Source organism: Coregonus lavaretus (genome assembly GCF_964263955.1).
Source record: "Coregonus lavaretus genome assembly, chromosome: 2".
NCBI lineage: Eukaryota > Metazoa > Chordata > Actinopteri > Salmoniformes > Salmonidae > Coregonus > Coregonus lavaretus.
In genome coordinates, this window is record NC_139989.1 from 29229237 (window position 1) to 29246627 (window position 17391).

The window sequence follows — 17391 nt, forward strand, 5'->3', positions numbered from 1 at the left end:
GATACGACTAAAGGCTTTAAGAACTGGTCTTCTAGTGCGTTGGGTACATAGAATAAAGGGGGCAGTTCTCCGGGCGTTGTAGAAAAGATTCAGGGCATTATGTACAGAAAAGGATATGGAAGGATATGAGTACAGTTCAGGTAACCCTAAGTGTTGGGTAACAATGAAAGAGATAGCGTCATTGGAGGCACCGAATGAGCCGGTCTCGGCGTGTATGGGGGGTGGAACAAAGGAACTATATGAGGTAGTTTGAGAGGGACTAGGGGTTCTACAGTGAAATTGTATGATAAGAACTAACCCAAACAGCAATAGGCAAGGCATAATTGACATGGGAGAGAGGCATAAAGCAGTCACAGGTGTTATTAGAGAGAGCTAAGACAACAACTGGAAATAGCGATAACGTTTGGGCTAAGACTAAACAGAATAAACAGGACAGGGTACCGTGTAAAGGAACAGTCCAGCAGGCATCAGCTGTGCAGCTGAGTGATCATAAGGTCCAGTGAACAGCAATATGTGAGTCCGAGAGCAGTTCAAATTGGTGCTTCAGCACAGCTAGCAGGGAGCACAGTTGTAGTTTGCGTGTGCTAGCGGGCCGGGGCTGGCAGATGGATCTTCGTGGTCGTCGCAACTGGAAGCCTGATGAAACCACATCAGACTATTTCGTCGGCAAACCAGTCATGTTGGATCGGCGGGGCTCAGTGTCAACACTAGGAGGTCCCGTCCGGTTGACAGAGAGGTAGATAGCCAGGAGATGGGCCTGAGGCTAGCTCAGGGCTAACTGGTGCTTGCTATAGGGCAATGGTAAATCAGCCACAACAGGTTGCAGCTAGCTAGCTGGTTGTGATGATCCGGCGCTAGGGTCCAGTGATTCCGGCAGAAAGTCCAATAAGCTCTGGGTCGATAGCATGCTGGGTCGATAGCACGCTGTGCAGACTGGCCAACGAATTGTCCAGGCTAGAGCTAGAGCTGGCTGGTGGATAGTGTAGGCCACGGACAGTGGGGAAGATGCTAACGGTGACTAATAACAAGTAGCCATTTAGTTGCGGCTACACTAGTATCAGCTTACGGTTCTTGATGAAAGTTATAAAGAAATAATAGAATCCTTTCCAAGTTGGGTGAGGCGGGTTGCAGGAAAGTATATTTAGTTAAAGAATGAAAAGTAAAAATTGAGAGATATATACAAAATAGACAAAAAAAAAAAAAAAAAGAAACGGATATTTACACAGGACGATGAAATAAAAGCAACCGCACTGCTACGCCATCTTGGTGTATGTAGCAGTATATGACAGAATAACAAAGGACAAACAAGAATTTAGTATTTTATGCACACACTGAGTTTATGTCAAACATTCAATACTCCTCCGTTCACATTTGCGCTAAGAAATAAGCAAAAACTTAACTCAGGAATATTATAAGTAACTCAATAACATTTTATTTTATTTATTTTAATCCGTCAACATATCTCTAGTTTATCAATTCAATAGGTCTCAAGAAAACAGTTTCATCTTCAAACAACAGCCGATGTAACAACCAGAATACACCATTAGACTCTAAATCTCTATGTCTTTGTTCCTTCGTTCGTCTGTGCCTCCCCGCAGAAGAGTATAGCAGAGGAGTGACCTATTTACCCCTACGTCACTCTAGACACATAAAATCACACGCATGCGCAGTACATTCATCACTACGATTTCACAGTGGAAGGAGCTCTCTCCCAGCTCTCTCCAAGCCAGACAACTTCAGAACGTTAACAGTCCCGCTATCCTTCCTCTCTTTTACCCCTTATAGACAAACAATAACACTTAACAGAGCTCACAAAACATAGGGCACAAAACCCACGCTAACTAAACACAGTTTTGGAGGCTCGACCCATTCCAATGGACCACCAAGGAAAAAATATCGAACGTATGCACGCATCAAATTTGGCATGAAGCATGAATAAATTAGCATTAGCATTAGCATGTAGCATGAAGCATTATTAGCAGGCCACGTTTAGCATTTCTCCCTCCGCCACGTCGTAAATTCTTTTGTTTGCTAAATTTCTGCTACCACGAGGTCCCTCAGGAATTGTAATGAGCGGTTACATCAAACAAATGATTCGTCAACCACCAGCTGAGCGGTAACATACAATAACAATATACCACGGCCTCAAGTCCCCAGGACTCACCTACTCCACCTAACGTGTTACAGGATTTGTTGGCCCATCCTAGAGATCGCCTTTACAAAAGGGCTTCCGTAGTTTCGTAGCGGTTCTAAGTTACACACATATGCCTAGGCCTTATTCCTCTCAATCGATTGTTCTTGAATTCATATTCAAGCAAAATATCTCTATAGACACTCCCCCCTTTTTGCGCTGTTTACCACAGCAATAACAGCCACACCAGCACACACAAGTCCTTTACGGTACATCACCCCAGCGCACACACCCATAACCAGATGAACGAAATCGCACACAAGAACAGGAGAAATCTCACCTTATGAGGGGGCGTCTTGAGCGGGAGTCACTTCGCTGTTCATGAATATAACACTGGAGAGACGCAGATCGCCCCAATCACTCGTCGCCAAATTTGTAGTGTCGAGTTAATGTGGCTAATTATGCTGTAACAAAGGAGTCCGCTTATACTGAGCTTTGATCATAAGTTTTATTCATATCACAATATTTCAGCATAAGTTTACAGATGTCTATAGCATCCGGAGAAATATGGGGAACCCAAAATATGGGTGGTTCCCCATACTGACCAATCCCCTGTCTACAACAAACAGACTCCCTCTGTTCTATGAGGTGTCACTCTAAAACAGCTCCCTCTGAAACTGAATAAACATCCTCTCAGGTTCCACTTGAAAACATTAGCAATGTCATAATTCTTCATATACTACAGTAGCCTTCCACAAGCTTCCTACAATAAGTTGGGTGAATTTTGGCCCATTCCTCCTGACAGAGCTGGTGTAACTAAGTCAGGTTTGTAGGCCTCCTTGCTCGCACACGCATTTTCAGTTCTGCCCACAAATGTTCTATAGGATTGAGGTCAGGGCTTTGTGATGGCCACTCCAATACCGTGAATTTGTTATCCTTAAGCCATTTTGCCACAACTTTGGAAGTATGCTTGGGGTCATTGTCCATTTGGAAGACCCATTTGCGACCAAGCTTTAACTTCCTGACTGATGTCTTGAGATGTTGCTTCAATATATCCACATAATTTTCCTTCCTCATGATGCCATCTATTTTGTGAAGTGCACCAGTCCTTCCTGCAGCAAAGCACCCCCACAGCATGATGCTGCCACCCCTGTGCTTCACGGTTGGGATGGTGATCTTCGGCCTGCAAACATAACGATGGTCATTATGGCCAAACAGTTCTATTTTTGTTTCATCAGACCAGAGGACATTTCTCCAAAAAAGTAAGATCTTTGTCCCCATGTGCAGTTGCAAACCGTAGTCTGGCTTTTTTAATGGCGGTTTTGGAGCAGTGGCTTCTTCCTTGCTGAGCGGCCTTTCAGGTTATGTCGATATAGGACTCGTTTTACTGTGGATATAGATACTTTTGTACCTGTTTCCTCCAGCATCTTCACAAGGTCCTTTGCTGTTGTTATGGGTCTGATTTGCACTTTTTGCACCAAAGTACGTTCATCTCTAGGAGACAGAACGCGTCTCCTTCCTGAGCGGTATGACGGCTGCGTGGTCCCATGGTGTTTATACTTGCGTACTATTGTTTGTACAGATGAATGTGGTACCTTCAGGCGTTTGGAAATTGCTCCCAAGGATGAACCAGACTTGTGGAGGTCTACAATTGTTTTTCTGAGGTCTTGGCTGATTTATTTTGATTGTCCCATGATGTCAAGCAAAGAGGCACTGAGTTTGAAGGTAGACCTTGAAATACATCCACAGGTACACCTCCAATTGACTCAAATGATGTAAATTAGCCTATCAGAAGCTTCTAAAGCCATGACATCATTTTCTGAAATTTTCCAAGCTCTTTAAGGGCATAGTCAACTTAGTGTAAGTAAAACGTCTGACCTACTGGAATTGTGATACAGTGAATTATAAGTGAAATAATCTGTCTGTAAACAATTGTTGGAAAAATTACTTGTGTCATGCACAAAGTATATGTCCTAAACGACTTGCCAAAACTATAGTTTGTTAATAAGAAATTTGTGGAGTAGTTGAAAAACAAGTTTTAATGACTCCAACCTAAGTGTATGTAAACTTCCAACTTCAACTGTACATGTGATGCAAATATGTCAATTTCATAAATTGGTGTATCAAATCCATTTTTCCTTCATAACTATAGAGTAGCAATCACTGAACAAAATGAAGTTCTAGATCGCTCTTTTAAAACAAAATTACTTCATAGGACTTAATCGTTATCCAAACTTATGGGTTCAAGTTTTTTTGTTGTTGCAGATGATCAGATATTCAGGTAGGGCCTGGTGTACATTGAAAATGACACAGGTGCCTACGACCCCATTCACGCTGTCATACAGGCTGAGGGGGTCTCCACCGGGGGTCTCCGGTGGCACAATAAGACCTGGTGAGCCAATAGTAGACTTCCCCGTCAGCATCTGTGCCTCAATGAAGTACAGGTACTCTTCATCAGCCAAGCCCCTCCACAGCTTCTCTGTCCCATGCACGCTGCTACTGAAGTAGATACCCTCTCCATACATTTGCTCTATGGATGAAAGTAACACATTAACAAAAACATTGTGTGATGATGTAGGTTGAGTTATGTTTTAGCTGCAAACTAGGTATAGGTATGTGCCTCAAAAAGCCTTGTGAAAGTCTATAAAATGTCATTCCATTTAAATAGGTGGCTTCGCTTACCGTCAGGTGGTGCAAACTCCCTCTGGAAGCCCACTCGGCTGACCAGGTCACAGTATTGCGCTGGCAGGCGCTGGTACATTCGTTGTGAAGAGGCAGGCTGCAACTGTCTCTTCTTTAGCTCAGAGAGATGGTTCAGAGTGCTATTCTCCACCTTCTCAACCTGTAACAAAAGATTAAACCATATTTGATCAGTTATCATGCAGTAAATACCACAGATTGCACATTTACTGTTAAATCTGTAGTTTATTTTGTTAACACTCACCCTGACAATTTAAAGCCCGGAAAAATCGTCTGAGCTGTTTTTCTCTACAGGCTTCCTTGGGAAATTGTTGGACAATTTCAGGCCCATGTAACTCCATTCTTTTTTTGCAACATTTTCTTGTAAATGGCTTCCAACTTTAACACAGAAGCTCTGACACCTCTAGAAACCCCCTGGATGGTCACACCAGTACGACTATCTTTAAAGAACTCCTCAATGGAAACATTCTACTTGGTTTGAAGGGAAAGCAGCTCGTCAAATTCCCTCTGACCAAAGTGCAGATTGAAACTGTTGAGCGTGGTGAAGTTCTCAGAGGGCATGAAAGCGTACATGAGCCAATATTTGGCCTCCCTCAATGTGTCACTGTGGGCACTGCTGAGCTCGATATACAGTGTTGCACCTCCTCTTGGATATCGGTGTTAATTTGTAGCTCTGGACTCATAACGATCAGTTGTGTGCCCAAATCCTTGCAGATTCACAGACATGAAAGCATACGTTAGTTCAAAAGTTGGAAGAAAGATGTTGTATGTGTTCTGTTGAGACACAAATTATATTAACATACCACTTAGTCTACTTCTTTTGATTGGGATCTCACCTTTAGAGGAGTCACTGTTGGAGGAGCTAGAATGTTGTGTTGCGCCTTGAAGAGATTTCAGTTGATCTTCAAAAGCCTGTGGAAAAGAGCAGAAATATGTGAGCAATGGTAACTAGGGGTGTGCCGAGTACTCGGACAAAACAAGTATCGTAACGGCTATGGAGAATTTTCCAAATACGATTATAAAAAGTATTTTTTGTAATGATCGGTGACCGGATATTTTCAGCTGCCAGCACGCAGCTCTCTTTCACTCAAACAAACAGCGTGAAGTGCTGTGTGCTCTAAAAAACTATTGGCTAGTTCTTCTGTCTGTAAAGAAACTGGCGGGGTATCGGTTGAGTCTGCTGCAATGACTGGATTAGAACAAGCCGCTCTCCCTCTGCTCTCATTTCCCCAGACACATGCACGGGTGTTTCACTCACTCACGGTCACTTCTCTAAGGGCACAAGTCCCCCCTTCTCCAAACATCATATATGAATCTGTAGCTAGTCATTGTTGTTCAACGTAGTTATTTCCTGTCGACTTTGCTAAGGTCATATGGTCGTTTTTGTCTGTCTACTTGGCATTGTTTAGTAGGTTTACTTTGTCGGTCTGTATAATTATTCCATTGCTGACGACGTCTGTCGTTATGTTGTGATCCATGACCATTCTTGCTTGCTATTATTATTTATTCTCCCCAGGCATGTTTACTGAGCGACAGATCATTAGAAAATAAAAATGACAAATGTAGATTGTATATTTTGATGTACAAATGTTGTGGCATAAGTTTTGGGAGAGAAAAGCTTTGCTCCTCTCGAAAGTGAAAAAATATGGGGCAAGTGAATTAGCCTAACTTCATCTAAATCTGTGTCTGGAATAAATGTAGCCAGCCATGCAATAGGCTATTTATTTGCTTATTCCGTTGATAATTGAATAGGACTAAGTAAATAAATCATGTGCATTTTCATATGTCGGGGTCGTTTAACAATGTGTGTGAATGAGTGAAGGAACACTTCACTGCACTTGAGGTATAGGCTTTACCAACATTTAAAGTATACTTCCGGGTTCTCCGATCACAAGTAAATCTGATTAAGAGTATCAAGTGTCATATAACTGATACGATTACGAATATGACGATATTGGCACACTCCTACTGGTAACTATGCTATATCAGTTATGGTGTGTCAGAGCAAGACAGTAAAGAACTGAAGTCTTGATTTAGAAATACACCATATTCCCAAACTATTCAGTTCAAAGCCTGGAATTACCAAATCAAAGCAAAATTGAGATTTTTTTTTTTCTGAAAATCACATTGTAGGATTTTGAATGAATTTATTTGCAAATTATGGTGAAAAATAAGTATTTGGTCACCTACAAACAAGCAAGATTTCTGGCTCTCACAGACCTGTAACTTCTTCTTTAAGAGGCTCCTCTGTCCTCCACTCGTTACCTGTATTAATGGCACCTGTTTGAACTTGTTATCAGTATAAAAGACACCTGTCCACAACCTCAAACAGTCACACTCCAAACTCCACTATGGCCAAGACCAAAGAGCTGTCAAAGGACACCAGAAACAAAATTGTAGACCTGCACCAGGCTGGGAAGACTGAATCTGCAATAGGTAAGCAGCTTGGTTTGAAGAAATCAACTGTGGGAGCAATTATTAGGAAATGGAAGACATACAAGACCACTGATAATCTCCCTCGATCTGGGGCTCCACACAAGATCTCACCACGTGGGGTCAAAATGATCACAAGAACGGTGAGCAAAAATCCCAGAACCACACGGGGGGACCTAGTGAATGACCTGCAGAGAGCTGGGACCAAAGTAACAAAGCCTACCATCAGTAACACACTACGCCGCCAGGGACTCAAATCCTGCAGTGCCAGACGTGTCCCCCTGCTTAAGACAGTACATGTCCAGGCCCGTCTGAAGTTTGCTAGAGTGCATTTGGATGATCCAGAAGAGGATTGGGAGAATGTCATATGGTCAGATGAAACCAAAATATAACTTTTTGGTAAAAACTCAACTCGTCGTGTTTGGAGGACAAAGAATGCTGAGTTGCATCCAAAGAACACCATACCTACTGTGAAGCATGGGGGTGGAAATATCATGCTTTGGGGATGTTTTTCTGCAAAGGGACCAGGACGACTGATCCGTGTAAAGGAAAGAATGAATGGGGCCATGTATCGTGAGATTTTGAGTGAAAACCTCCTTCCATCAGCAAGGGCACTGAAGATGAAACGTGGCTGGGTCTTTCAGCATGACAATGATCCCAAACACACCGCCCGGGCAACGAAGGAGTGGCTTCGTAAGAAGCATTTCAAGGTCCTGGAGTGGCCTAGCCAGTCTCCAGATCTCAACCCCATAGAAAATCTTTGGAGGGAGTTGAAAGTCTGTGTTGCCCAGCGACAGCCCCATAACATCACTGCTCTAGAGGAGATCTGCATGGAGGAATGGGCCAAAATACCAGCAATAGTGTGTGAAAACCTTGTGAAGGCTTACAGAAAACGTTTGACCTGTGTCATTGCCAACAAAGGGTATATAACAAAGTATTGAGAAACTTTTGTTATTGACCAAATACTTATTTTCCACCATAATTTGCAAATAAATTCATTAAAAATCCTACAATGTGATTTTCTGGATTTTCTTTTCTCATTTTGTCTGTCATAGTTGACGTGTACCTATGATGAAAATTACAGGCCTCTCTCATCTTTTTAAGTGGGAGAACATGCACAATTGGTGGCTGACTAAATACTTTTTTTCCCCACTGTACGTCTCAGTGTCAGATGGAAAGATAACATAATAAATATCCATCTTCATTCCATTGTTGTGTCCATCATGATCTTTGCAACCACCTGCTTGCTGAAGCCCAGCACACCAGTACCAGTGGCCGGGAAGGAGATTGAAGACACCTGCCTTTTTTGTGCCATGCTCAGTCACCAAGACTCTTAACAGAGGAATACAGAAAGCTTACAAATTACTTGCTTATTCCATGTTATACATATGGACTGGATATAGCAAATATAGTTAGAGATATACTACTCTTAACATATTGCTAGGAACATCGAGGTAGGCTAACGATTTCATATTTGATCTCATAACAGTCCATTGCAGTGTAGTTGGTTACCTTACTAAGTCTTATAGAGACTTATTTGCATTTACCTTTTCAGACACTTCACTTTTGTGAGGGCATATAGTGTGGTACACATATTTGCATAGTAGTTTGTGTCCCTGGGTTTCAATAACATCACCATATTTGTGGTTGTTTTTGAAGTAATTCCAGATCTCTTTCTGGATGCCTTGGTCAGCAGCTTTCAGGATTGCTTTGGATATTACCCCGGTTGACAAATTCAGGTCAGTAGACACCTTGAAGCTCTTGGATAGATGAATAGAAAACCTTTCCTCAGGAAAGACAGAGGGCTTCCTCGACTGCCCTGCACCTACACAGGTGGCATCTACACCATGGAGCACAGTAGTGCATCCAAACTTGCTTTGCAGGACGTTAGTCAGAGCTGATCCACATTGGCCTAGGATGCTAACCATCTCTTCCTCTAGGGATATTCAATGACTTGGCCATGGCTCACACAGCACAGGGAATCCAATGTTAACCTGTAAAGAACAAACAGTTGAGTGTAAGATAATGTCCACTGGGCACACACTGGTTGAATGAACGTTGTTTCATGGTTTCATTTTTGTAACATTGAGGACTAGGCTATAATCAAAACTGAAAAGTAAACTGACATGACTGATCAGGTTAAATAATGGTTAATTAAATAAATCAATATATAGAGGTAGTTATTTTCTCAATTCTGAATTTATATGGAATTTGAGTCGGCGGGAAATAAAGTTGTGTGACAACGTATGTATTTGTATCCATTAGCTACTGACTGTTCCAACAGTGACAGTTCACTTTTTATGGGAAAGTGCGCACTTTTATTCGCAGCTGTCTCCAAACACTAATTTAGAGCTCCTCGGGAACGATATCTGTTTTGTAAATTGCCCAGCTAGTCAGTCTAAAGGAAAGCAACAAATAGCCTAATCTACCATACATGCATCCAAAACACACATTTCCACTAGCAGGCTAGCCATTAACATAACGTTAGCTGACTTGGGCTAACTTTCAAACTCAGTCAGTTTCCAAATGACACTATCACTCCAGACCACTAACTGTTAGTTCGTCACAATACTTTAACAACATCAATCGAACCAACAACTAAGTTGTAAGGAAATAGTGACAGTATTATAGCCTACTCACCTCACAGCAGCGAATGTTTAATAGAATTAGCAACTGACGACAACGGGCTAAAAGCCAATTTATGCTTGATCAGAAAAATGTGGTTGGAGGCGATTTATATGGATAGAGCGACGCAAGTGCAGAGCCCAAATTGACCTCTGTACCACATCGCCCTGCGCCTCTCAAATGTTGTAACAATAAGGAAGGCTCTGTATGGCTTCGCATTGACATGATTGGTTGACAGTAGGTGAGGGCGTGAGGTCTTGTATAAACATAAACTCACTTCCTTGACAACTTCCTTCACAACAGCTCTGCGATGCTCCGCAAGAAGTAGGAATGCCCTGACTTCTGCAGAGGCCATATTGTTTGGATGTTAAAAGACAAGTCATTGATGCGAGTAACCAGTCTTGTTCAGCACATTGTAATTCATCTGGGTATATTAAGCACACCGGTAAAAACACTGGTGTTGCAGTAATTAACATTTACCAACAGATGGCATCAACGTGCCATCTTACACCCATAACGTCTTCCCTTTTATAAAATAGAACATCAGCTGTCAAGTCACTAACAAAACAAACCTAGTAATAATATCCAACATGAACAGTTTTTAGTTTTTTTTTTCAGGTATAAAATAAACAACACATTTTGATAGTCTCTTCAATTATATATATTTTTAAAAATCTCTGTCAACAATACATAATAGGAAACCTACAGATGAAGTATTTTAGGTGGCTGGGACAGCCGCCCGCAGCGTGAAAAGACGGGGCTTTTCTGTTAGGACTACGGGATCACGCGCAGGTGTGTCACCTGACTGTCTGAGGGGAGTCTTGATGGGTGAGGGAGCGACTGCCCTGTGATCCCCTGGCTCTTCGCCAGTGCCTCAGGCCCCACGTGACTTGCTGGGGTTCCGTCCTTTGCCATGCGACCCCTATGACCATCAGGGTTCTGAGTAGGTACTGGCTCAGCAACCCGAAGGTCAACCCTGTTACGACGGTACAGTGATCCATTCACTTCGACCAAGTAGGAGCGTGGTGCAACCTTTTGTACACAGGATCAGAGTCTCCAGTGGCACGTCCGGTCCCCTGGTAGTGGCTTCATCCTCACCGCTTCACCCACCCTGAGCTCAGGTAAGTCCTTTGCTGATTTGTCGTAGATGAACTTGGACACCTGTTTTCTGTGACGAAGCTTCTCGAGCATGTCTGTCACCACACAGGGCTCCAGGAGAGTGTTGGCTACTGGCAGAGCTGCTTTTAAGCGCCATGCCATGAGGCACTGGACCGGGCTGCTTTTTATTCCTTCCGTTGTGGTATTGCACCACTGCAGGACTGCTTTCCAGGCATCCTTGCCCTCTCGCAGAGGTTCTTTGCGATTTTGACTGCCGACTCTGCCTTCCCATTAGCTTTTGGGTGTCGTGGCGATAAGGTGATGTGCTCGAATTCCCATTCTGCAGCAAATTTCCTGAACTCAAAGCAGGAGAATTGGGGTCCATTATCTGAGATTAACCTATCTGGCTGGCCATAGTGGGCAAACTGAGCCTTGCAGCGTTTGATCGTTGTCTCTGCTGAGAGGTCGGGGAGGAGGTAAATCTCCCAGAAGTCTGAGTAATGATTGACTAACAGAAGAAAGTCTTTGCCACTGTGCTGGAAGAGATCCAGACTTACTATCTGCCAGAGGTGTGTCGGTAGCTCGTTGGACATCATCGTCTCTCTCTGTTGCTCAATGGCGTATTCATTACAGATTGTGCATTTATTGACATAGTCTCTTATTTCTCTCTGCATTCCTGGCCAATACAGTGTGTCACGTGCTTGTCTGTAACAGGCCTCACCTCCAATGTGACTTGAGTGCACGCGCCAACATTTCAGGGCGCAGGGACCGGGGAATAATATCTCTCTGACCCTTTTATATTACTCTGTTTTGAACACTGAGCTCCTCTTTGACTGGCCAATATTCTCTGACGGCTAGAGCAGTTTCTTCCTTGCAGTTGGGCCAGCCCATCAGAATCACAGACCTCAATGCCTGGAGGTGCTCATCCCTGTCTGTGTGCTGTCTGATTTGTACAAGGCGTTGGTCAGTAACATTGAGGTAATCAGCCTGGTTGATGTGTTCAACATCCACTTGCTCTGTTTGTAAGCTGAACACTGTGTGTTGTTCATGCATAGAATGTGTGTGTGTGCCTGATGCAGTAGCCCTGCTGAGCATGTCACTCACATACATCTCCGGCCCTGGCTTATACACCACCTTGAGGTTGTAGCTTTGTAGAGCCAGGATCCGCCTTCAAACCAGTGGAGGACAAGATGTGCCCATGAAAGCGGACCTCTGGCACTGTGAACTGAAGCCTTCTTATGCTTAGCCTTAGCTTGAACTGTCTGCATCTGTCTATCAGGGCCAGCAGCTTGGCGTCATAGTCACATTTGCCTCCTCATCACTGTCCCCACAGCCCACTATGAGGATGTCATCTGCTATGGGTTCCACACCACTGAGTCCAACCAGCAGCTTGTGCGGTTTCCGGTGATACACCTCTGGAGCCACAGAGACTCCAAACGGGAGCTTCAACCACCTCTTCCTGCCCAGGGTGTCCAAAAGGTGGTCATGTAGCCGCTGGGCTCGTCGAACTTGCACTGCAGGAAGGCATCTCTGGCGTCCATGAGCGTGAAGACTCTGGCCTTCGGGAGCTTGTAAAGAACATGTGGACATAATGTAATGTGAACGTCGCAGAGCCCGGTTGAGGTGTTTAGAATTAGTGCATATCTGTAGCTTGTCTGGTTTCTTGACGATAACCATATTACTTATCCGGTCTATAGGCTTGGTGACGGATGTGATGTGGCCATCTGCTTCGTGTTGTCAAGCTGAGCCTTTACATCTGATTTCATGGCCGCTGGGTCATTGTGGGGTGCACACTGGACAGGCTGGATTGCTGCGTCCAACTCAAAGTGGACTTTGCCGGGAACTGACTCGACCGGTGCGTTGAAGACATCATGGTATTTGCTTAGGAGTGTCTCTTTGCTCAGGGGCCCAGCCTGGACTTTGTCTATAATGTTAAGGTCTGCGGGATGGTGAAGCTAATATGCCCGAGGCGCTCGCATGTGGACCCAGACAATAATGGCTGTTGACTAGCCTCAACTATTTCAAACTCAAGGGTGTGTTTCTGGCCACGCACAACACACTCTGTCACAAATAGGCCTAAAGATGTCATCAACCGGCCTGAATACAGTTTCAGCTTGGTGCTACTCTGTGTGAGTTTGTATCTGGGCGCAAGCCTCCTTTTGTCTCTAAGGCTCATAACGTTACGTGGCCCCCAAATCTAGCTGGCATTGCTGTGGTTTATTATTAAGTTGTAGTGACAAACCACTTTTTTCCCCTATCCACTGCCCCTATCCACTCGCTAGCATATACATAATTCTAAGTGCTGTTGTAACCTTCATCTGGGTTTGTTTCAATGGAGTACACTTTCCCCTCCTTTCTCTTGCTTTTCATGCAGACCCTCGTTTTACTGTGGATATAGATACTTTTGTACCTGTTTCCTCCAGCATCTTCACAAGGTCCTTTGCTGTTGTTCTGGGATTGATTTGAACTTTTCGCACCAAAGTACGTTCATCTCTCGGAGACAGAACACGTCTCCTTCCTGAGCGGTATGACGGCTGCGTGGTCCCATGGTGTTTATACTTGCGCACTATTGTTTGTACAGATGAACGTGGTACCTTCAGGCGAGTGAAATAATCTGTCTGTAAACGATTGTTGGAAAAACGACTTGTGTCATGCAGAAAGTAGATGTCCTAACCGACTTGCCAAAACTATAGTTTGTTAACAAGAAATGTGTGGAGTAGTTGAAAAACGAGTTTTAATGACTCCAACCTAGGTGTATGTAAACTTCCGACTTCAACTGTATATAATTCACTGTACCACAATTCCAGTGGGTCAGAAGTTGACATACACTAAGTTGACTGTGCCTTTAAACAGCTTGGAAAATTCCAGAAAATGATGTCATGGCTTTAGAAGCTTCTGATAGGCTAATTGACATCATTTGAGTCACTTGGAGGTGTACCTGTGGATGTATTTCAAGGCCTAACTTCAAATTCAGTGCCCCTTTGCTTGACATCATGGGAAAATCAAAATAAATCAGCCAAGACCTCCACAACTCTGGTTCATCCTTGGGAGCAATTTCCAAATGCCTGAAGGTACCACGTTCATCTGTACAAACAATTGTACGGAAGTATAAACACCATGGGACCACGCAGCCATCATACCGCTCAGGAAGGAGACGCGTTCTGTCTCCTAGAGATGAACGTACTTTGGTGCGAAAAGTTCAAATCAATCCCAGAACAACAGCAAAGGACCTTGTGAAGATGCTGGAGGAAACAGGTACAAAAGTATCTATATCCACAGTAAAACGAGTCCTATATTGACATAACCTGAAAGGCCGCTCAGCAAGGAAGAAGCCACTGCTCCAAAACCGGCATAAAAAAGCCAGACTATGGTTTTCAACTGCACATGGGGACAAAGATCTTACTTTTTGGAGAAATGTCCTCTGGTCTGATGAAACAAAAATAGAACTGTTTGGCCATAATGACCATTGTTATGTTTGGAGGAAAAAGGGGGTTCTTGCAAGCCGAAGAACACCATCCCAAATGTGAAGCACGGGGGTGGCAGCATCATGCTTTGGGGGTGCTTTGCTGCAGGAGGGACTGGTGCACTTCACAAAATAGATGGAGTCATGAGGAAGGAAAATTAGGTGGATATATTGAAGCAACATTTCAAGACATCAGTCAGGAAGTTAAAGCTTGGTCGCAAATGGGTCTTCTAAAAGGACAATGACCCCAAGCATACTTCCAAAGTTGTGGCAAAATGGCTTAAGGACAACAAAGTCAAGGTATTGGAGTGGCCATCACAAAGCCCTGACCTCAATCCTATAGAACATTTGTGGGCAGAACTGAAAAAGCGTGTGCGAGCAATGAGGCCTACAAATCTGACGCAGTTACACCAGCTCTGTCAGGAGGAATGGGCCAAAATTCACCCAACTTATTGTGGAAGGCTACTGGAAACGTTAAATATTTTAAAGGCAATGCTACCAAATACTAACTGAGTGTATGTAAAATCTGACCCACTGGGAATGTGATGAAAGAAATAAAAGCTGAAATAAATCATTCTCTCTACTATTATTCTGACATTTCACATTCTTAAAATAAAGTGGTGATCCTAACTGACCTAAGACAGGGACTTTTTACTAGGATTAAATGTCAGGAATTGTGAAAAACTGAGTTTAAATGTATTTGGCTAAGGTGTATGTAAACTTCCGACTTCAACTGTATGTAAATTGGGTATTTCTGTTTTCTATTTCTTATAAATTTGTAACAATGTATAAAAAGCTGTTTTAGCTTTGTCTTTATGGGGTATTGTGTGTAGATTGATGAAAAAAATATTTAAGCAATTTTAGAAGAATGCTGTAACGTAACAAAATGTGGGAAGGTGTCTGAAAAAGGAAAGGTGTCTGAATACTTTCCGAATGCACTGTACACAACAAATACAGTACAAATACAAAACAAATGAAACTATATATACTTAGATAATGAACAACATAATTTACCTTCTGTGGAGCTCCTTGTCCATTGTCCCAATGAGGGGCGATGGTATGAAACACCCGCTTGCTCTTCAGGTTGCAGCCAGTGGTGACGATGACATCCCCAGCCCTTCCGGCAGTACCTTGTTGGTTTACCAGAGTCTGAAGTTGGGGGCCAGCACCGGTGAGGACTTCAACTGTATTTTTTCCATTATTATTTTCCCCTAACCCTACTACCCCTCCCCTAATTGGAGTAAACTAATGGACAACAACACTTAGGCTTCTACTTCCAGTTGATACATACTGTATACATTTTACGTACACAATGTATTTTACAATAGTTATATTTTGTTTGTTTTTAATCCCATCCTTGAGCTACCATCAACCCCTCCCATCTATCTCTTAACACCAACCATTTTCTATTCATATTGGCCATATCTTTTTCAACTGTGCTGTGATGTTTCACATAAGTTCTGAACCTTTCTATTCTAGTAGTTTGTACAGATTGTAAATTAAAGATACATTTTTCTGCTAAAAGTATTATTATATTATTGATTAATTGACTAATACTTTTCAAATCACCCAGTAGTGCTATCTGCAGAGTTTGCTCCAGATAAATGTTACACTTTTTCAACCATTCCTGGACCTGCGACCAAAAACAAGCTACATATGGAGAGTACCAAAACAAATTATCTAATGATTTGGTATCTTCGCAGCAAAATCTGCAGTTCTTGGATGGTTGTATCCCCCATATACAGTGGGGAGAACAAGTATTTGATACACTGTCGATTTTGCAGGTTTTCCTACTTACAAAGCATGTCTGTAATTTTTATCATAGGTACACTTCAACTGTGAGAGACGGAATCTAAAATCCCCCCCCCCCCCCAAAAATCCAAAAAATCACATTGTATGATTTTTAAGTCATTAATTTGCATTTTATTGTATGACATACGTATTTGATGACCTACCAACCAGTAAGAATACCGGCTCTCACAGACCTGTTAGTTTTTCTTTAAGAAGCCCTCCTGTTCTCCACTCATTACCTGTATTAGCTGCACCTGTTTGAACTCGTTACCTGTATAAAAGACACCTGTCCACACACTCAATCAAACAGACTCCAACCTCTCCACAATGGCCTAGACCAGAGAGCTGTGTAAGGACATCAGGGATACAATTGTAGACCTGCACAAGGCTGGGATGGGCTACAGGACAATAGGCAAGCAGCTTGGTGAGAAGGCAACAACTGTTGGTGCAATTATTAGAAAATGGAAGAAGTTCAAGATGACGGTCAATCACCCTCGGTCTGGGGCTCCATGCAAGATCTCACCTCGTGGGGCATCAATGATCATGAGGAAGGTGAGGGATCAGCCCAGAACTACATGGAAGGACCTGGTCAATGACCTGAAGAGCGCTGGGACCACAGTCTCAAAGAAAACCATTAGTAACACACTACGCCGCCATGGATTAAAATCCTGCAGCGCACGAAAGGTCCCCCTGCTCAAGCCAGCGCATGTCCAGGCCCGTCTGAAGTTTGCCAATGACCATCTGGATGATCCAGAGGAGGAATGGGAGAAGGTCATGTGGTCTGATGAGACAAAAATAGAGCTTTTTGGTCTAAACTCCACTCGCCGTGTTTGGAGGAAGAAGAAGGATGAGTACAACCCCAAGAACACCATCCCAACCATGAAACATGGAGGTGGAAACATAATTCTTTGGGGATGCTTTTCTGCAAAGGGGACAGTACGACTGCACCGTATTGAGGGGAGGATGGATGGGGCCATGTATCGCGAGATCTTGGCCAACAACCTCCTTCCCTCAGTAAGAGCATTGAAGATGGGTCGTGGCTGGGTCTTCCAGCATGACAACGACCCGAAACACACAGCCAGGGCAACTAAGGAGTGGCTCCGCAAGAAGCATCTCAAGGTCCTGGAGTGGCCTAGCCAGTCTCCAGACC

The 17391-nt window shown here is 43.4% G+C and overlaps 1 protein-coding gene across 1 annotated transcript; it reads right to left on the bottom strand.

Moving 5' to 3' along the window:
- Positions 1-4374: 4374 nt before the first annotated feature.
- Positions 4375-8579, bottom strand: LOC311138646 (protein mono-ADP-ribosyltransferase PARP9-like; the record flags this gene model as incomplete). Its single annotated transcript, XM_084173425.1, has 3 exons — positions 4375-4661; positions 4814-4973; positions 8478-8579. 3 exons carry the CDS (start codon positions 8577-8579, stop codon positions 4375-4377), a joined length of 549 nt encoding a protein of 182 aa, XP_084029551.1.
- Positions 8580-17391: the final 8812 nt, after the last annotated feature.